This window comes from Ipomoea nil, unplaced genomic scaffold, assembly GCF_001879475.1.
Source record: "Ipomoea nil cultivar Tokyo-kokei standard unplaced genomic scaffold, Asagao_1.1 scaffold2805, whole genome shotgun sequence".
In the NCBI taxonomy this organism is placed as follows: domain Eukaryota; kingdom Viridiplantae; phylum Streptophyta; class Magnoliopsida; order Solanales; family Convolvulaceae; genus Ipomoea; species Ipomoea nil.
Window position 1 is genome coordinate 822,444 of NW_017619233.1, and position 21,991 is coordinate 844,434.

Here is a 21,991-nt window from a genome sequence, read left to right on the forward strand (position 1 = left end):
CTGGGTGGGCTTATTACATGAGAAATACTCCCAAGTCCGTTCCCGATGCATCTACTTCCACTTCGAATGGTTTGGAAAAATCTGGCAGGTGCAAAACAGGATTTGAAGCCAAAGCTTCCTTGAGTCGTTGTAAGGCTTGGTCTGCAATGGGTTCCCCATTCAGAAGCATCATTTTTCAAAAGATCAATAAGGGGAGCAGCTATCTCCGCAAATCTTTTTATAAATTATCGGTAATATCCTGCCAACCCAAGGAACCCTCTTAATTACTTCATGGACAGTGGTGCACGCCAAACGATAATTGCTTCAACCTTTTTGGGGTCCGTTTGAAGCTTCCCGTGGTGAATGATATGACCGAGATATTCGATGGAATCTTGCCTAAAAACACATTTCGATAGTTTCAGATAGAAATTATTTGTTTGTAAGCAGAGAAATACCTCACACACCCTCATATGAGCTTCCATGGACGAACTATAAATTAATATATTGTCGAAGAAAACTATCACAAATTTCAGCAAAAAAGGACCCAGGATTGTGTTCATTTCCGCTTGAAACGTCGATGGTGCATTCATGAGCCCTAAAGGCATAACTAAGAATTCATAATGCCCTTCGTGAGTACGAAAAACTATTTTAAATATATCTTCATCTGCCACCCTTATTTTGTGGTTTCCAACTCGCAAATCTAGCTTTGAAAAAATGGAGGCTCCTTCTAGTTCATCGAATAGCTCATCTGCTGTCAGAATTAGAAACTTATCCCAAATTGTAATCGCATTCAATGCCCGGTAATCCAAAAAAAAATCGGTAAGTCCCATCCTTTTTTTTGGACTAATAGAATTGGTGAGGAGAAGGGGCTTCGACTCGATCACACAATTCCCTGCTCCAACATCTCTCGTACTAATTTCTCAATTTCTAACTTCTGAAAATATGGGTAACGGTATGGGCACACATTTACTGGTTTGGTATTAGGCAAAAAATGAATCTTGTGATCAAAAGTGCGGTGAGGGGGTAGGGTATCCGGTGGCTAGAAAATATATGAAAATTCGAGTAGTAAATTTTTGAGAGGGTTTGGTAATTAAGGATGGAGAAGGGGACTGTTTGTGAGTTGGCGGGGACTGTTTGTGAGTTGGCGGGGTGTTGGTAGGGGTATTTATGTGGTGTATCTCATAAAGTGCCTGAATATCACTGTTGGTTGTCATGGCTTGCAATTGGTTAAATGAGACGGGTTGATTATTTAGAGCGAATTTCCCTTTGATCGTGACTTTCTTTGAACACATTTGAAAGGTCATAGCCATCTCTGAATAATCATGAGTCACACTCCCCAAGCTCTGGAGCCACTGGACACCGAATACCACATCCGGCCCTACGATCCCTAACACCTGTAAGTCCACTGTGAAGGTAAATCCCTACATGCAAATCTCCACGCTTGGACAAACATGTTGGCAACCTAGTGTATCGCCATTTCCAATATACACTTTGAAGGGTTTGATGGCCTTGGTTGGCAACTGCAATTTCTCTACGATAGCTTGAGTTATAAAATTGTGAGTACTCCCACTATCAATCAATACTACATACGGGGAACTCTTTATTTTGCTCACAAGTCGCAGGGAACATGGACTACCTGGTCCTGTCATAGTATTGAGCATAGAGGCATCCCCTAAGATGACTTCCTCATAAAAAATACCATTCTCGCTTGCAGTTAGTTCTCCCTGTATGGCCTCGTCTTCATCATCACTAATAAGCAAGAAGAATCAACCCTTACAACGGTGACCGGGCAAATATTTTTGGTCACAATGAAAGCATAGGCCCTTGTCTCGCCTTTCTTGTATTTACATTGATGTGTACTTCCTGCCTAGAGCTGTTGGGTGTTGCGACTTTATTCTCCGACTGCTGGACCCCCTTAGCTTTCCCTACATTAGTCTGCCATTTTGTTTCCATGGAAGCCATGTAGGATTGAAACTGATCCTTCCACTAACACAGATATGCATATCCAAAACAAAAGCGTTTCCATATTATGTCAACTTATATATATATATATATATATATATATATATATATATATATATATCATATAGTCATATTCCCCTTTTTTGTACAATCAGTTACCATTAGGTACACATAAATGCATCACAAAGTGTTCAAAAATGCACCATTAGGTGTGATGCATTTTTTGGTGTTGTGCATTGGTGCATTTCATTATAGTGCATTATTAAACATTCAGTAGTACATTTTTGCATACCTAATGGTGAATTCGCACCAACTACACGAGAAGTATTGTCTGCATTTAAACCAGTACCTATATATATATATATATATATATATATATATATATATATATATATATATATATATATATATATGTCTTCCCGTGCGGTCAATGCGGCATACACCATTAGGTATGCATAAATGCACCACACAGTGTTTGAAAATACACCATTATGTGCGGTGTTTTTTTTTTTTTTTTGTGTGGTGCATTTTTATGCATTTCATTCTGGTGTATTCTCAAACACTGTATGGTGCATTTATGTATACCTAATGGTGTATGTCGCACTGACCGCACGGGAAGACCTATTTTCACAGGAACCAAAATCTATATATATATATATATATATATATATATATATATATATATATATATATATATATATATATATATATATATATATATATATAGAAGAGCGCTCATATGCGGCGGGGTCTTACCGTGCGGCGGTGCGGTCAAATTCCAGAATACACCAACAGTGTTAACAATATGCACCAACGGTGTAATAAAAACACACCCCAATGAAATGTAATAAAACATCACAAAATACACCACAGACTCAAAAAAATACACCATATAACTCACCACCCCCAATGGTGTATTTCCGAACAGTGTATGGTGTTTTTACTCACACCTAATGGTGTGTGTTTGGTGATGCAGGGCTCTGTTTACTCTGTTTTGTGTGGTGTATTTCCTAACGTTGATGGTGCATATTTGGTGAACTATTGGTGTTGCCGCACCGTAAGAAATAGCCGCACCGTAAGGTACTGCCGCACCTGAACCCGCCTATATATATATATATATATATATATATATATATATATATATATAATGTCAAATACTAGGCAATTCGGTCGAAATGAATGCATGGTGGCAACCATTTCCCTCACGCAGTACAGCAGATTGCCTTTATTTAATTTAGCAAAGCTTTGACTTTACCCCCACTATACGAAAAGTGAAACTCTTCTTTTGGAAAGACTATCTGTAGTGCCTTGGTGGCTATTATTATTATTTTTTCCTGTAATAAGAAAGTCAAATTGCAAATAATATAATAATAAGAATAAGAATAATAATATAGTCAACTTACAAACAAAATGTTTGATTTGTTCACATGGTCAACTCGTTACCCCAAATCCCAATTTCCCCCCCGGCATCCAAAAATGTAAACATGAAAATATGAAAAGGAAATATATATAAGTTGACATACTATGGAAACGCTCATCACATGAACCTCAAAAGTACAATTATTTCTGAAATGCTAAGCATCTGATTTTTTCTTATATTATCCACTTAAATTTTTTTCCTAGCCAATTAGACACAATTTTAAATGATAGTTATTGATCTCGCTAAAAAGGACAATCCAGATTGAACACATATTATAAAAAAAAAATGCGGTGGCAATTTAGTCTTTTTGTGTTTAGGTCAAACTTATAGTGCGTGATTTTCCTTCTTAAGGTGCGTGGTTTCTGTGCTTAAGGTGCGTCAGTTCTTCAGTTGAGAACTTAAGGTGCGTTTTTATTGAAACTTAAGGTGTGATGGTCTAAAGCTTTAGGTGCGTGGTTTTCATTCTTAAGGTGTGAGGTTTTCCTTCTTAAGTTGCGTGGTTTGTGTGCTTAAGGTGCTTCAGTTGTTGAAACTTAAGGTGCGTCGCTGTAAAACTTTAGGTGCATGGTTTTCCTTCTTAAGGTGCATGGTTTCTGTGCTTAAGGTGCGTCAGTTCTTCAGTTGAGAACTTAAGGTACGTGTTTTGTTGAAGCTTTAAGTTTATCTTTCCATAGCTTAAGGTGCGTCGTCCTACAACTTAAGGTGCGTATTTGTAACACATAGGGTGCGCCATTTTTTACACTTTGCTTCTTTAACTTAGGACGCGTTTTTTATAAAAAAAAAAAAATTCATTGATTTGAACCGTTGATCTAGATTTGATCAACGGCTCAGATCTCACCTCATTTTTCACCTGGGAGCATCTCCGCACTTAAACCATGCACGTCCTAATATATATATATATATATATATATATATATATATATATATATATATATATATATATATATATATATATATATATATATATATATATATATATATATATATATATATTTTGGTTCATGTGAGGACAGGTCGTCTTTCCGTGCGGTCAGTGCGGCATACACCATTAAGTATGCATAAATGCACCATACAGTGTTCGAAAATACACCAGAATGAAATGTCAAAAAGTGCACCACACAAAACAAAATACACCACACATAATGGTGTATTTACAAACATTGTGTGGTGCATTTATGCATACATAATAGTGTATGCCGCACTGACCGCACGAGAGCATCTGACCTCACAGGAACCAACCCATATATATATATACGCGCACACACAAAAATGCCATTGTTTTAACATTGGACATCAACATTGTATTTTTTTTTTACACGCACTGCGTGTACAAATACTAATATAATCGGTGGTGTATTAACAAATCAATTATTCGATTTCTTTTTTTTTTGCAACCCGAATTAAATTTTCTTAAGCCCTGATATTAAAATTTCCCATATAAAACTATTTCTGGTGGGGTGTGTTTGGTTTATAGGTTTACACACTAGAAATGAAAATCAAAATCATAGTTAGTGTTTGATTGACAACTTTTTAAAACACAACTATTGGATTTGATTACCCTTTTAATTAAAAACATCACTCCCTAATTAAAAACGGGTATTATTCCATCTTATTGGTAATATATGATTTTTAAGTTTGGATTCGTACTTTTAGATTTTTTTTTTTTTTTGATTCATTTTGTTGCTTTGGATGTCATTATACTAGGATCAATTGCCTTTATTTTTTATTTTTGTATTTTTAAAACATTTATTCCTATTATAGGATCATATATAACCAAATATCAATATTGATAATCATTCTAATTTTACTCTACTACCAAACATGCAAAATACTTTCACCAAAACCGATTACCATTACCAAATATTTGATTCTTATCCCAATTATAATTTCATGTGTGAACCAAACGCACCCTCAATTTTCAATGGCGCGTTACATTAATCAAAAGAAATTGAAACAAAAAGTTGGTATAAATGTAGTTTACTCTTTTGTTATAACTTAAATAGTTTTTTTGAATGTTACTAGCTCTATTATAATGTAGTATTTGTTCATATATTTTCTCAACCTATTGAAACACAAAGAGCCAATAACGCCTCCACTGAGGCTCAAACTCATAACCTTCCAAATGAAAGTCCAACCCGAATACCATTAGATGAGTTTTTATTTGAGGATTTTAAAGTTCTTGGTTGGTGTAACCAAAAAAAACAAACAAACAAACAAAAATTCAAATGGCAATAATATTGTCTTATGATATATTCCAAAGTCAAAAGTTTAAATTTCATTAACAACCTTGTGCTCATAAACCATAAGTGTTTAATTTGTTTTATTGATTATGTTGTAGGCTATATTTGGCAAAGCTTGTTTAGGAGCTTATAGCTTATTTTAAGCTACTAATAAGCTATAAGCTCTGTTTGGTAATCTTCCCAAAATAAGCTCCTAGCTTCCTAACTTTTTTTTCTATCTTTATCCTTATTATTTTAAAGAAATGACATACTTACCCTTCCCAATTAAAACCCTTTTCTCTTCTCCTTTATCCGCAATTTTCACCGCAATTATTATTATTATTATTATTATTATTATTATTATTATTATTATTATTATTATTATTATTATTATTATTATTATTATTATTATTATTATTATTATATTATATTATATTATATTATTATTATTATTATTATTATTATTATTATTATTATTATTATTATTATTATTATTATTATGAGATTTGCAACAATATTACTACTTCATTATGAGATGTTAGATCATGATTATGCTAATAGTTTTATTTCAAAATATTAATTTTTTTTAAGGTAAAATGTTAAATTTTAATATGTAAACAAACTAATTTAAATTTTATGAAGATATCCTTTTTAGTCTTTTTACATCTATCAGCTTATCAAAAAGTTAATTTTACCAAACACTTTCAATCATAACAGCTAGCTTAACAGCTCTTCAGTGATCAGCTCCGAGCTTATAGCTTTTCAACTTTCAGCTCCTAGCTTATAGCTTTTCAGCTATATTTGCCAAACAGAGCCGTAATATGAGATAACGAAAAACATAAAATTATCTTATATGTTCTGTTAAAATTGTAATGATGTAATACTAACATGTTTGGTCGTATGTTATATTTTAGATTATATTGATCAATTGTTATAATACCCTCATTATAGTTACACACACACACACACACACACACACACACACACACATATATATATATATATATATATATATATATATATATATATATATATATATATATATATATATATATATATATATATATATATATGTATGTATATATGCGTGTGTATTTTTATATATACGTATATTTATTTTATATACTAGCTTTACACGCGCATTGCGCGAATGAGTTAATGCCCAATGTTTACAATTAAATAAATATTTTAAAGCATATCAATGCAATATTATATATGAGAAGTTCATACATATGTAATTTAATGTTGAATTTTTTTTATTTAAATATGTAACCCATAGTATATGAATAGAATGTAATATAGGAGATTCATTATAATTGTTACTATTTTTTTTTTTTAAATAGTAACCAAGTATTTTTGTTGCAAAGGGTTTAATATATTTAATGAATACATACATACATACATGCATACATACATACATACATACATACATACATACATACATACATACATACATACATACATACATACATATATATATATATATATATATATATATATATATATATATAAGATCAATTAATGAATCAACGGTACCACTTCTTTAGGTGTTTTGCTCTGTGTTCATTTAGTTCAACTATTATTGTTGAATAAATTATTATGGATAAAGAAATTCATAATTTAAGGAGTTTAGATGAAGTAGTAAAAATTTAAAATTTTTAATTATAATGGAATCCAAAGATATTGGACGATTGGTAAATATGATGTTACCTAAAGATCAAAATGCTAAAGAAAGTGTTTGGTTATTCAACAGTTTAAAGCAACAATTTGTTCCAAGCCAGTGAAAATGCAAACATTGCAATTTATAATATTTTCACTTAGCGTTTTTTAGAATGATTTTTCCAAAATACCTCTATATTTTTTATTTTTTTTTTAAATTTACTGTAGAGCCATTTCGACTCCTTCAATAACAAGAGTATGTTTCGCTGGCTCACTGTTTGTCCATCAACAGATGGGCAAGTTTAATTTTTAAATTGGAACCTTAAGGCCCCTTTTATAAGAGCCTCAAGGCTCCCATGCCACTTTTTTCACCAATGTGGAAAAAGTGATAAAACTAAGGGGAGCCGAACGTTCAGCTCTCCATATGTTTATTTTTTTTTTTTTTATTTCTTTTATTAAATTATTATTATTATTATTTAAAATAATAATAATAATAATAATAATAATAATAATAATAATAATAATAATAATAATAATAATAATAATAATAATAATTATTATTATTATTATTATTATTATTATTATTATTATTATTATTATTATTATTATTATTATGTATAACCTTAGATCATTTTACATGTTAATCTAAATAGCTAATTTTTTGAAATATCTTTTCACCAACCGTTGATATAATTCGTTGGTCAAATTCGCTAACGCTAACCGCTAATTTTTTATTGCCAAACAAGAACATTGCGAGATAGTTTCCCACTTCAATTTGTTGTATGATTTGAATACTCTCTTTGTCAACAAATCCCTCAAGTAGTTAATATGATTGACTTAATTATATTTTTTTAATTTTTTCATGGTATTAATAAAATACTTGGTAAATAAATATATAACATTAATTTGTATTATAACTTTGATATTTAATTAAAAATTAGTGCACAAAAAAAGATAATAGTCAATGTAGTGAATATAATCAATTAATGAATTTGAATGTAAAGAATTTTTACATTGGAGAAAAATAAAGACAATTGAAATTATTATATTTCTCTTAATTAATTTATTGATAATGAATAATTTTTTTTTTGAATAAAGACATTCTAGGGACAATGTAGCGAATATAATCAACTGATGAATTTCAATTTTGAATGTAAAGAATTTTTATATTGGAGAAAAATAAAGACAATATAACTAATGAAATTATTTCTCTTATTTAATTTATTGATAATGAATAATTTTTTTTGAATAAAGACATTGTAGACACATAATTCTAAATTAAAGAAATGCATATGTATTATTTTTTGTTGTAGCTACTAAATTATTATTTAATTTAATAAGAGTACGTAAAATAGAGTACTAATTATGCTAACTTTGAATGGGATGAGATTTGAACTAAGACCTTTCTTATTGAAATCAATGAGTAAGTTAACGGTGAACTAATAGAAATTAACAGAAAAGATAATATTTAACGTAAAAGTTAACGGATAATCATATTCATTAAGGATAAATTAGGAAATCTCAAGGAAAAATTACAATCTGATCAATCTAAGTTATTCATTTGATTAAAAAATTTGACCGCCATTTTTTCTATCCATTATAAGCCTAACTCCCTTGGGCTCTTATTAGTATAGTAGATAGATAGATAGTAGATGTATAGATATGTTGTTTGTGGTGATTTTACAGTCGTGGGATATATCAGATGCTCTATGGAAAAAAAAAATTAAGAAAAAAAAAAAAAAGATATGAGAAGTCAATGGAGTGTTGGACTTAGCTATTATTAACTATACCAAATCAGCTTTGATATTATGAGACATGACATTATGATTTATGAGAGCATTCCACGCTTTTGCTTCGCTTAACAGTTAACCAAAAACATCACCAAACATCATTATTTGTTTTTCATTGTCTTTTTAATTTTAATTTCTAATATTTTAATTTAATCACATACACATTTTCATACCAACTAGCACTTGTAGGTGGCTGCATATATTTTGAGTTTATAGAACCAACCAATTTATTCAAAAATATTCCGTATAAATTAAGTCGTTGAATCCCCAACCCCAAGGACCCCACCACACCTAGACCCGACAAAAAATTTAGGAGGATGTAAATTTCGGTAACTCAGTAGCTCAGTAAACAAGGCCAAATGTAAGTACGTATAATGGGTCTGTCTATTTTAATCATAATTTCCACACTTTTGTTGCTGAATTTCGAATATTGGTCTCCTCACGCCAAAATTTTTGTCACATGAGCAAGTGTTTGAGATTTTAATTATTAAAACTAAACGCTATAAAGTGTAATTAATGGAGAATTGGTGGTTAGTCCAACACATAATGCTTGCTAGTCGGGTCAAAATTAATAAATAGTAACTTTATAATTATATTTTTCTTTAAGGGAAAATGGCACTTTTTCCCCCTAAGTTATATATTTATAGCACTTTTTTCCCCTCAATTATTTAAGTGGCTCTTTTTCCCCCTGAAATGTTAAATGGACATATTTACCCTTAAAATAAATATTTAAAATTAATATTTCATTTATTTTTATTCTCCAACAAATTATTACTATAATTTGGTTCAAACCAAACAGATACTATAGCAACCAAACCAAAATATTCCAATTACAATTTATAATCAAAACGCGATATTTAGAGTTTATTAAAATCGCGAACCTGAATGGTTGGTTCATGTTCTGAACTGAAAAAATAAAATATATTTATTGTTGAATTTAGACTATTTTAAAATAAAGACGGTTCAAAATCGCGAACTGGATCCGAAATCGCCGGTTCACGGTTCATGATCCAGTTTTTTTTATTCTTAAATTTAATAAATTGAAATCCAAATATTGGGTTCTAGATCTGAATCATAACTGAAAACTTTTAATTCGATTGCTATAATGTCTGGTTCAGTTCGAACTGAACCGTGGAATCGCTACATATACGCAATAATTTGTTGAAGTAAAATAAATAAAATGTTTGCTTTAAGGGTAGAAGTGTCAATTTAATATATTTGGGGGAAAAACGACCACTTTTAAAATAATTGAGGGGGCTAATGTGCTTATATAAATAATTGAGGGGGAAAAAGTGCTATAAGTATATAATTTAGGGGGAAAAAATGTCATTTTCCCTTTCTTTAATTAATGAGATTTTATTGATCTCACTTTAGTATTACTTGTCAACATAATCAATAATATCTCTGAAGTCAACTTTGTGAAAAAAAAAATTTTAAAACAAAGTAAATCCATCAAAACACAACTATATACTATATGAGTTTAGGATTATGTAACTATATTACTTCTCAAAAAAATAGAATATTTTAATCATATTAATTGGGTTAGAAAAATGAAAAAAAAAAAAAAAAAAAAAACACTTATGGTAATAATGTCCATCATATTATTTTTGGGATAAAGATACATGATCTAAAAAAAATTTTGACATGGTAATAAAAAAAAAAATTCATTGGGTATGGTATTTTGAATTGGTCAAACTCACTTTGTGTTAAAAAAGAAATTTACCTTTATTGTCACATCATATGGTAGAAGATTTTGGTGAAAACTTGTTATCTTATAACATAATCTTAATTAAAATGTTCCCTAAACTTATAAGTTATAATGACATTTAAATAGAATTAATACTTGATTTGGTCCCTTGATTATGCACATTTACTTAATTTTATCTTTGACATTAAAAGTTATCTATTTTAGTCATTTGACTATTGTTTTTGTACCCAATTTGGTTATCCATTAGGAAAACTGTTAAATGACAATTAAATTTGTCAAGGACTTTATGGTCTAATGGTACCAAGTTGCTCCTCTATGTGGGAGGTGGTGGGTTTAAGCTTTGGTGGAGGTGATTATGGTGATATATTTGATGTAGTAGCTTGTATGTGTGGGTATCCCACTTCCCTTATAATAAAAAAAAAAAAATTGAAATTTTAATAGTTGAGGGATTCTTTTTTTGAAGGGATAGTTGAGGCCTTGAGGGATTCTTTCCTACATTATTTTAATAGTCGAGGGACCAATTTAAGAATTAACTCTTTTGTAATTTTTTTATATGACATTTTTTTTGATTTTTTGAATTGGAGAAAAATAATTATCAAACACTAATTGTGTGTCTATTTTATATATATATATATTTTCAAGATTTTCACTTACATGGAAATATATGTGTTGTTAATTTCATCTAAACTTTTGTTCATTCATTAGTCTAACTAGCATGCCCAAGTTTTATTATCTACCTTTATAAAAGAGTAAATACCCAAAATGGTCCCTCGACTATAGTTAAATTCACAAATTGGTCCTCGACTTTTAATTTCAACCAATTAAGTCCTTAACTTTGTAATTTTAACACAATTTGGTCCTCTGTCTATTTGACCGTTTGTTGACTGTGATTTTTGAGGATATATATGTAATTTCATGGTCCATCATCGATTTTTTAAGGTTTCGGTTGCATTTTCAGACCGCACTGTTACATTTGAATCCACTGTCGAAAGCAATCTACCAAACTCAGTCGCCTTTCTTCATCTTCCCTTTGGATTCAATGTAGTTGAGTTCGTACCAGAGCGAAGAAGACGACGTGTTTCCGAACCGATGCAACGTCATCCTGGAGGCCTCCACGTGCTCCGACGAGAGCTGAAGGTTCATCTGGAGATTGTCAATCACGGTCAACAAACGGTCAAATAGATGGAGGACCAAATCGTGTCAAATTGTAAAGTTAAGGACTTAATTGGTTGAAATTGAAAGTTAATGACCAATTTGTGAATTTAGCTATAGTCGAGGGACCATTTTGAGTATTTACTCTTTATAAAATTATAACTCGTGGTGTTTCATTAAACTAGGTAACATATAAATAAATATGAAATTACTCTAATCTATGTCATCTTTTAAATTAACTTGTTCAAAATTAGGCTTTATCCAACATAGTTAGTTTGATTAATTGATCAGTGATCTAATTAATCAAATTAAATCTTGATCCAATCTGGCAAATGCTCATCCAAATCATATATATGTTGCATAATATTACTACGAAAATAATATTTCTTGAAACAAAAAACAAGCACAAAGCAACGGAAAAAGGTTTTGGGTTGTTAGTACGACTGTACGAGTCGTGTGATACCCACACTATCATTAAAACCTTATTTGCTACCTTCCAAAGGTGCTAGGAGCGTTGTAGCCTAGGTTTCTCAAGATAAAAAGATAAAACGTACTACGGTTCTATGTTTGAGCACTAGAGTTTCGAGAGGAAAAAAGCTCTGTTTTCAATGTGTATAAATCGACGACCACTGAACGGTACTCCAGAGAGTGGTTTTAGAGGTACCCGGGAGGGGAGGACTCAAAGACTACCATTCGGTCAAATTCCAAATGGTATGTCCTCCAACCGAGTGGTACAAGTTCGGAGGACTCAAAGACTACCATTCGGTCAAATTCCAAATGGTATGTCCTCCAACCGAGTGGTACAAGTTCGGTACTCCAAATTCCGAATGGTATGTCCTCCAACCGAGAAAATGGTTCGAGAACTACAACCATCCGTACAACATTCGTGTCCGCATACACGAGTCAAGCCTTTTCAGACTCATTTTGAAATTTGATTTGCACCTCTCCTCTTGCGCGCGAGAGAGAGCCTCTATGCTATACAGTTCAATATGCCTTAAAAAGGCTCTTGTATATATAGTGGTGCAAACCCACTTCCTAAACCAATGCGGGACAAAGATTACTTTAAAGTCTTTCCACCTTCTTTTTCCAACTTAAATGGGTCTACCCGTTATCCGTTTGAAGCGTACAATATATTAATCTCTTCGTCTCACTACGAAAAACCCGAATCCACTCCGACCCAACTCAAATTGAAAGTGGACACCACAAATATTTATACCACAAAATAGGCACTTTCCATATCATTTTATGTTATTTTTTCAAACAATATATTTTCCTTTTAATAAAGTCACTAATTGTACATTTTTATTATCGGTAAAATAGAACTAATATTATACAATGTCGAGTGCAATTATACAAAACATATGAAGATTTGTATTTCTATGCATGAATTATAAAATATGTAGCAAATAAACTTCATTTATAATCACTATTATTATTACATACAAACTTCAGTTATCTATTTACTCATATCATCTATCCAACCACCTACCAATATACATCTACCATCACCTACATATTCTATTATCACCTATATCTACAAATTAGCATCACCACATTATTCATATGATTTACATATTCACCACTATGACTACATATAATATTTTATATTTTTACTCTACCCATGTTATTAGAAATAATAATATATAGGTAGGTACTTTTTTGTTTGGTCATTTTCAAATTTGAATCAGAAATATTTAGAACTACTCAAACATAAATGAATATTACCCATACATATATTCCAAAGCCGTTTGACAATTCCCAGGCCATATAATACGCAAAATAACCCCTAAACCTATTTAAATCACATGCATGCCCGTACACATACACACAATAATAATAAAGTATGGGGCACGAGAATTTCACAACTATTCGAACTCATTTCAAACTCGACTATCAACTATCCAAAGCCATCCTATTGTATTTTTCTAAATATTTTATATTGTATGGCTTAAAATTGTGCAATAAATGTATGTTAATTGCTCAAATGGAACACACTAATAATTATATGGAACATTATGTTGTGCAATCGTGTGTACACGGTTCCAAATTCATAATTTCTATACTATGGCTCTGTTTGGCAGAGCTTATTTAGGAGCTTATAGCTTATTTTAAGCTCCTAATAAGCTATAAGCTCTGTTTGGTAATATTCCCAAAATAAGCTCGTAGCTTAAAATAAGAGCTTATTTTGGAACGCTACTTTAGGTAGCGTTTCAAAATAAGCTCCTAGCTTCCTAACTTTTTTTTCCATCTTTATCCTTATTATTTTAAAGAAATGACATAATTTACCCTTCCCAATTAAAACTTTTTTTCTCTTCTCCTTTATCCGCAACTTTCACCGCAATTATTATTATTATTATTATTATTATTATTATTATTATTATTATTATTATTATTATTATTATGAGATTTGCAACAATATTGCTACTTCATTATGAGATGCTAGATCATGATTATACTAATAGTTTTATTTCAAAATGTTAATTTTTTTTAAAAAACAAAATGTTAAATTTTAATATGTAAACAAACCCAATTTAAATTTTATGAAGATGTCATTTTTAGTCTTTTTATATTTATCAGCTTATCAAAAAGCTATTTTTACCAAACACTTTCAACCATAACAGCTAGCTTAACAGCTCTTCAGTTTTCAGCTCCGAGCTTATAGCTTTTTAGCTTTCAGCAGCTTATAGCTTTTCAGCTAGGTCTGCCAAACAGAGCCTATAGATTCATAATTTCTATATTATAGATTCATTTTTTTTAATGCATAATATATGTTCATAATTTCTATACTGTAGATTCATAAAATCTATATTGTAGATTCATAATTTCTAAACCGTAGATTCATAATTTAAATACAGTAGATTCATAATTTCTATACAGTAGATTCATAATTTCTATACTGCAGATTCATAATATTTGTACTATAGATTCATAATTTCTGTATTGTAGATTCATAATTTCTAAACTGTATAGTTATCAAATTATGAACTTATAGTTCTGTGATTTGTGAATACAGAGTTCAACAATTGGGAATATGAACATCGAAAATTATGAACATAAAGTTCTGTAATTGTGAATATATAGTTCAATAATTATGAATATAAAGTTCAAAAATTATGAATATATAGCTTTATAATTATGAATATATAGTTCAGTAATTATAAACATAGAACATTGTGCACCATGCATGGTGCACACGGTTGCACAACATAATTTGTCTAATTATATTATAACTTCACAGCTTGATATTAAAATTAAGTAAATGTGTATAGTCGAGAGATCAAATCAGGTATTAACTCTATTTAAATATAATGAATTTGTAGCAAATATTTTACACAAATGCGGTAGATAATCACTTCATTACATCTTAAGTTTAAGAACTTTTTAGTTGGTCCTAATCCACCTAAAAGAGGGTGGACCAGCAAGTACTCTAATAATTTACATTTATGGCTTATTGATTGTTAATTTTTATTTTTACGTAAAATAATATTACACAAATCCATATAACTCTATACGTATTCAATGACACAAGTAAATTACTAAAATTATGGTTACTCCACTATAATAATTTTACTACTTTAATCATTCACTTTCAATTTTAAACAATATTATATACTATTAAATGTATACTTATTTTAGTCCTTTAATTTGGATATACTATTTTGTTCAAAAAAAAAAAATTATTTTTACTTATTTGAGCATTTTAATCAGCTGGATGGTTAAAATAAGTAAATTTTCATAATTAAAGACATTATTACTGCATTACTGCATTATAGCGAACATAGAATGCCCATTTAAAAATTTAAAAATGAAAAGCTTATGAGGAAATTGGGATCAAATTAACATTACACAAAAAAGATTATAAGAACAAAAGAATGTCCAATAAACAAGAAAAAGTTAGTAAAATTAAATGATCAAAATAAATAAAGGAACACATAAATATTATAAATATTACAAAATGAAATTTTAATTTTTGATGATAAGAATTCAATATTGTTCAAAATTCCATACTATCGTATACAGAAAATTTTGTTAGGATTGAGAAACCAATGAATATCGCCATTAATCAAAATAGTTTGAATACAACAAAACAACAATAATGAATATTGCCAATTACGGTGTATTGTAAGTAAATTAACCAATAGTAGTAATTAGAATTATACATATATAATCTAAAATAATTAAATTTGTGCGGTAGATCATTACGTAAATTGTATATACAAATTAATTGAAGAATAACCAGCTTAAGAGAGGTCGGGAGTTTGAACTTCCTCTTGTATGAAAAAATCAATTTCGCTAGCACTTTACATTTTAATTGACGTCATTAAATTTTATGAGTTACAATAATGTATTTTATGTGTTTAAATAATGTACTTTATATGTTAGAATAATGTACATTATGGGTTACAATAATGAAACTTCTGCATAAGATAATGTAATTTATGAGTTAGAATAATGTACATTATGCTTTAGAATAATGTACATTATGAGTTATAAAAATGAATATTATTGTAGATGGTAGCGTGAAAAATAAAATTTCACAAAACAACGTCATTTTTGGACCGTGGTCCACAGAGCTGTGGTCTAACCAAAAATAATAATTGAATCAAAGTGGGCAGATTCCCTGTGTGCACCGACATTTGGCTCTATTTGCTGAACCATTGAATCGCCGTAATTTACATCTTTTCAAATGTTCTGTCGGGTCGGAATGTGGGGGTCATTGGGATTGGGGATTCAATTTGAGAGAAGAAAAAAAATAATTGAAGAATTTTTTTGACATTTGTCCTCTTACAAATACATGTATTTTTGAGAAATAATAAAAGCAGGCCAACGTTGTACTGCGGATTGATCTGCCCACCAAAAGGGCGTCGAATAAAAAGAGGAAATACACTGAAAAATATATTCTCACTTTTTTTTTTAATAAATTTAATTAGTTCAAAAGTCAACTCTTCTTTTTCTCTCTGTACTTGTCGTCATCTCCGTTCTTTCCCTCTACTTTTTCTTCTTTCTCCCCCACAATTTAAATTCAATCCTACGCTCTCTCAACTAATCTTCCAACTCTTTCTCTCTCATCTCTCTATCATATATATGCATGTTCAGTAGCTTCAATCTATCACTTTTTCATCTTCAATAAGTAATAAATTTCCAGAAATGGGCAACGGGGTCGGAAACTTGAAGCACTGTTTCGCCGGAGATGGCGGAGAGGTTTCCCGGCGACGCCATGAGATCGCTGTGTATATATCTGATCCTATGGATGAAGGTCTGGGCCATTCTTTCTGCTACGTAAGGCCCGACCCGTCGTCGAAAACTAACCCTTTCTCCTCCTCCGATGACTCCTGCTCTTCCACCACCAGTTCCTCCATTACGACGGCGTTTCTCACCATCTCCGGCGCCTCCATCTCCGCCAATACTTCCACCCCGCTCTCCACCGCCCTCGTCGACCTCGGCCCGTACATGGAAAAAGCCGCGGCTTTCGAGAGCTCCCCGTTCTTCTCCTCCATCCCTTTGCAGCCGATTCCCCGGAGTTCCATTTCCTCCGTCCGGTCCGGCCCGGTTCCGGGCATATCGGGGGTCATCTCCGGGCCGGTTGAGCGCGGGTTCTTGTCCGGCCCCATAGAGAGGAGTTTCACCTCCGGCCCTCTGGATAATCATGAACTCCATAGGTTCAAACCCAAATCCAAGAAATCAAAACTTGTTCGGAATTTCAAGAAACTTATGTCAAATAGCAATGGCGGAAATTGTTTGAGCAGTGAGGGTAGTTTCGGCAATGATGTTATTGATGAAGAAGATGAAGGCATTGAGTCGTTGATGGCTGAAAATGTGCAGTGGGCTCAGGGGAAAGCAGGAGAGGACAGGGTCCACGTGGTGATCTCCGAGGAACATGGGTTGATTTTTGTGGGGATTTATGATGGTTTCAACGGCCCAGATGCCACAGACTTTTTGCTACAAAACCTCTACACAAATGTGTTCAAGGAACTCAAGGGGGTGCTATGGAATGAAAGGCCAGAGACGAAAAACACTACTGTTCCATTGGTGATTAACCATTGTGATGTTCTGAAGGGTCTTTCGGAGGGATTGAGGAAAACTGAAATGAGCTATTTGGAGATATCTGATCTGATGTTGAAGGAGAATCCTGAGTTGGCTTTAATGGGGTCTTGTGTTCTTGTGATGCTGATGAAGGGTACAGATGTGTATTTGATGAATGTTGGAGATAGCAGGGCGGTTTTAGGGCAAAAGCAGGAATGTGATCACTCCATAGCCAAGGAGGAGGCACTGTACAAAGCCCTGTCTGACCGCAAACACAATCTGCATCCTCTGCAACTCACTCTTGATCACAGCACATCTGTTACAGAGGTAAGACCACTACCCGAGTCTGTGCAAAGGATAAATCCCGCCTTGGTTGTCCATAGTTGACCTGTTCGAGGGTGTGCATGCACGGGGTAAACTCAACTCAGTCATGGTTTCTATAGCTGATCAGCTCAAACCAAGGAGGATGAGATCCGAACTTGTGACCTTATAGTTACAAGTTTGTGCATGCGGGGGTGAACCCTGTCTTAATTGTCCATAGTTGATTAGCTCAAACCAAGAGGATTTAGATTTGAACTCCTAACCTTGTGGTTACCAGTTTAGTTGGAGTTATCCCAAGACCATCACACTTTTGTCATGTGTTAAATTCTGATAGTAAATGCTTCATCTCAACTAAAAAGTTAAGCTGACTGTTGAATTGCACATTTCTGTTTATATATTACTTTTGACCTTTAGCATGGGGTTACCTAATAGCATGTATTTCATCTCAACTAAAAAGTTAATTTGCAGGAAGTTGTGAGAATTAAGAAAGAACATCCGGATGATGCTTGTGCAATCAAGAATGATAGAGTGAAAGGTTCCTTAAAAGTGACCAGAGCTTTTGGGACAGGCTTTCTGAAAAATGTAAAGATCTTGAATTGTGAGCTAGCCATTATTATTTTACATATATATATGGTGATTATGTGTGATTTTACATACAGCCAAAATGGAATGATGCGATTCTGGAGGCGTTCCAGATCGAGTACGTTGGAACATCACCCTACATCAACTGCATACCTTCAGTGCAACACCACAGGCTAAGTCCAAGAGACAAACTGTTGATCTTGTCTTCAGATGGTCTTTTCCAGTACTTCACCAATGAAGAAGCTGTCTCCGAGGTTGAGACCTTCATGTCTATATTCCCTGATGGAGATCCCGCTCAGCACCTAATCGAACAAGTCATCTTCAAAGCTGCTAACAAAGCAGGTATATATATATGTAATTACCATGCTAGCTAGGTTCTATTTCATTCAAGAAATCGATAATATTCGTAAAATACAATCTGATTCTTGCTGGGCGGAGGCCAGTAAGGGCAAAGTCTAGCATCATTTGGCTAGAAGATTGTTAGGCAGAAGTTGCTAATAAAGGACCAGTCCAGCACATGTGATTAGGGGATTGTTGGGTAGAAGTTGTTAAAGGCCAAGTCCAGTGCCTGGCTCTCGAAAATTTGTGACAATATAAGAAAATAAAGTTGTGTCTAACAATTTTGGCACTACCCCTTTAATTTCTTCTAATGATGCAGGGATGAACTTCCATGAGTTGCTTGATATTCCACAAGGACAGCGGCGAATGTACCATGATGATGTCTGCATCATTGTCATCTCTTTCGATGGAAGGATTTGGCAGTCATCCATCTGAGAGATCCAAATTCTGGGACTGATAATTGCTTTTCTGCTTTAACTGTTCCATGACCCCCATTTTTGCACAGTTCACAAATAGGGTCTTAGTTCAGGTAGATGCTGAAGTTTCTTGATCTGAGGTCCCCTCAGAGATGATAGGAAAGATTGATTAATTCATTTGTTTCTTAGTTACTTCTAGTTTCAAACCAATTCATGGAATTTTGGAGGGAATCAGGAAGATTCCTAAATTAAACTAATCTCAAGTGCCAAGAAATTGTTACTGTAATTTGTTTGGTTCATAGTTTCAAACAACAAGTCAATTGTTGTGGCCAGGTTCTAGAGTTGACTACTAAATATGTTATATGTATTATATATAGGATCGGAGTAGGTTCAAATGGCCGGTCGCCTATCATGATTTATCAATGGTTGAGAATTGAACTTTATTTAGTAAAAAAAAATACAAGATTAATTTTATAATTATTATAAATTTTTGCGAACATTCAAATTTCAATATATACGATTTGGATCAAATAAGAACTTAAGCACAGGAAAGAACTAGGAATCAGCTAGAGCCATCTATATCTAGAAAGATCTAACGATTTTAAAGCAAAGAGAGGAAAAAATAAAAGCAATATCATTTTCGTAAATAACTTGAACTTTAAGTGCAAGTAACAACACTATGTAGTGCGCTTAGTAACACTATAGAGTGCATCCTGTAATACGTATAGGTGTAATGATATTGTCTACCTTTTACAATTAATGGTTTAATTTATTTTTTGTTTAGTTTATGGTTTAGCTTTTTAATTTGGTTTAGAAGTTTACTTTACAGTGTACCTAATTTAACAACAATATAAAATACACCCAACAATAAGATAAAGTGCACATAACATTATTATTAATTGCATTGAATGCAAAGGTTAATTACACTTATGGTTTACCTTTTAACAATATAAAATGCACATAACATTATCATTAGTTGCACCGAATGTGGAAGTTATTAATTGTTCTTATAGTTGATCATTTAAACTTTATAGTTTAGTTATTTTCTATTTGGTTTAGGGTGAGTCTCTTGTGAGATCGTCTCACGACTCCTTATCATTGAGACCGTTTCACGAGTCCTTCTCCGTGAGATAGGCCAGGTCAAGATAGAAATGTAATACTTATGCTGGAAAATAATGTAATACTAATCATAAATAAATTATTGGGAAAATTAAATTTTTTATCTCTAAGTTATAGGGTAATTATAGAATTCGTTCATATTCGTTAGTCGTGCTCACTTTTCGTCCATTTACTAACAAAATATTAAGGAAAAAAATTGCAACGTTAGTATAGCTTAGGGACGAAAAGTGAGCATGAAAATTAAAGTTAATAAAAAGATGAAAAATTCAACACCAATGATAGCTTATAGGCGAAAAGTGAACATGACCAACAATAGGATCGGGTTTTACAATTACTCTATAACTTAGGGAGGAAAAGTACAATTTTCTCTAAATTATTTGTTACTTATAAGGGAAAAAGTATTACTTTTGAAAAAAAAATGTAGTACTTTTAAATCAAAATGTAATATTTAGAGGTTGAACAGTTACTTATGAGAAAAAATGTAATATTAATCATGAATAAATTAATTGATTGTTACTTATGAGAGAAAGTGTAATACTTATGAGAAAAATGTAATACTTTTGATTAAAAATGTAATACTTTTAAATCAAAATTTAATGTTAGGAGTTGAAGGGTTACGTATAAGGAAAATTATACATAATACTTATGTGGAAAAGTGTAATATATATAAAAAAAACTTAACTCATCTCATAGATGAAGATTCATGAGACAGTCTCATAGGAGAATTTTCCTTTAATTTGGTTCACCTTTTAGTATTTAGGAGTTTAAATTTTATTGTTTAGATTTAGATTTAATTTTCTTCATTTAGCAACATACGCATTGTGTAGTTTACTTGCATGTCTATAATGTTGAAAGTTATATTAGAATATGGTAATTAGATAAATATGTAAACAATATTATTCTTAGAATATTGTAAATTTGTTGTATTATTCTCTGACTTATTTAGGCATATGATCATTACTTAAAGTTGTCAATAGTTATGTTGTGCAACCGAATGCACCATGCGCATGGTGCATACGATGCAAAACGACGTCGTTTTGACTAAAAACGCGCGTCCCATTTACAAAAAAAAAAAAAAAAAAAAAAATTAGGTTCGATTCTCGGCAATAGCATTATTGTGGATATATAGTTATGAATGTCTGGATATATAGTTATGAATTTCTGGATATATAGTTATAAATTTATGGATATTTAGTTCATTCATTATGGATATTTAGTTCATTCATTGTAGATATTTACTTCATTCATTCACTGTGGATATATAGTTATGAATTTATGGATATATAGTTATGAATTTCTGG

General features: G+C 31.7%; 1 protein-coding gene across 2 annotated transcripts; it reads left to right on the forward strand.

Annotated features, from left to right (window-relative positions):
* The first annotated feature begins 4,348 nt into the window (after window positions 1-4,348).
* Window positions 4,349-19,857, forward strand: LOC109158291 (probable protein phosphatase 2C 23). 2 transcript variants are annotated; one of them, XM_019306210.1, is made up of 6 exons: window positions 4,349-4,358; window positions 11,808-11,812; window positions 17,036-18,240; window positions 18,703-18,816; window positions 18,894-19,158; window positions 19,475-19,857. In XM_019306210.1, the coding sequence occupies exons 3-6, from the start codon at window positions 17,038-17,040 to the stop codon at window positions 19,588-19,590; spliced, it is 1,698 nt and encodes a 565-aa protein (XP_019161755.1). In that variant the 5' UTR covers window positions 4,349-4,358; window positions 11,808-11,812; window positions 17,036-17,037; the 3' UTR covers window positions 19,591-19,857. The 2 variants fall into 2 exon arrangements, with proteins under 2 accessions (XP_019161755.1, XP_019161754.1); XM_019306209.1 differs by lacking the exons at window positions 4,349-4,358; window positions 11,808-11,812 and having other exon boundaries at window positions 16,963-18,240.
* Window positions 19,858-21,991: the final 2,134 nt, after the last annotated feature.

What these genes read in the sequence shown, in the direction of transcription:
- LOC109158291 (XM_019306210.1), top strand. Translation starts at nt 17,038, where the DNA reads ATGGGCAACGGGGTCGGAAACTTGAAGCACTGTTTCGCCGGAGATGGC. An exon ending in ACAGCACATCTGTTACAGAG is followed by an intron (nt 18,241 to 18,702) that starts GTAAGACCACTA and finishes GTTAATTTGCAG; the next exon opens with GAAGTTGTGAGAATTAAGAA. An exon ending in CAAAGCTGCTAACAAAGCAG is followed by an intron (nt 19,159 to 19,474) that starts GTATATATATAT and finishes CTAATGATGCAG; the next exon opens with GGATGAACTTCCATGAGTTG.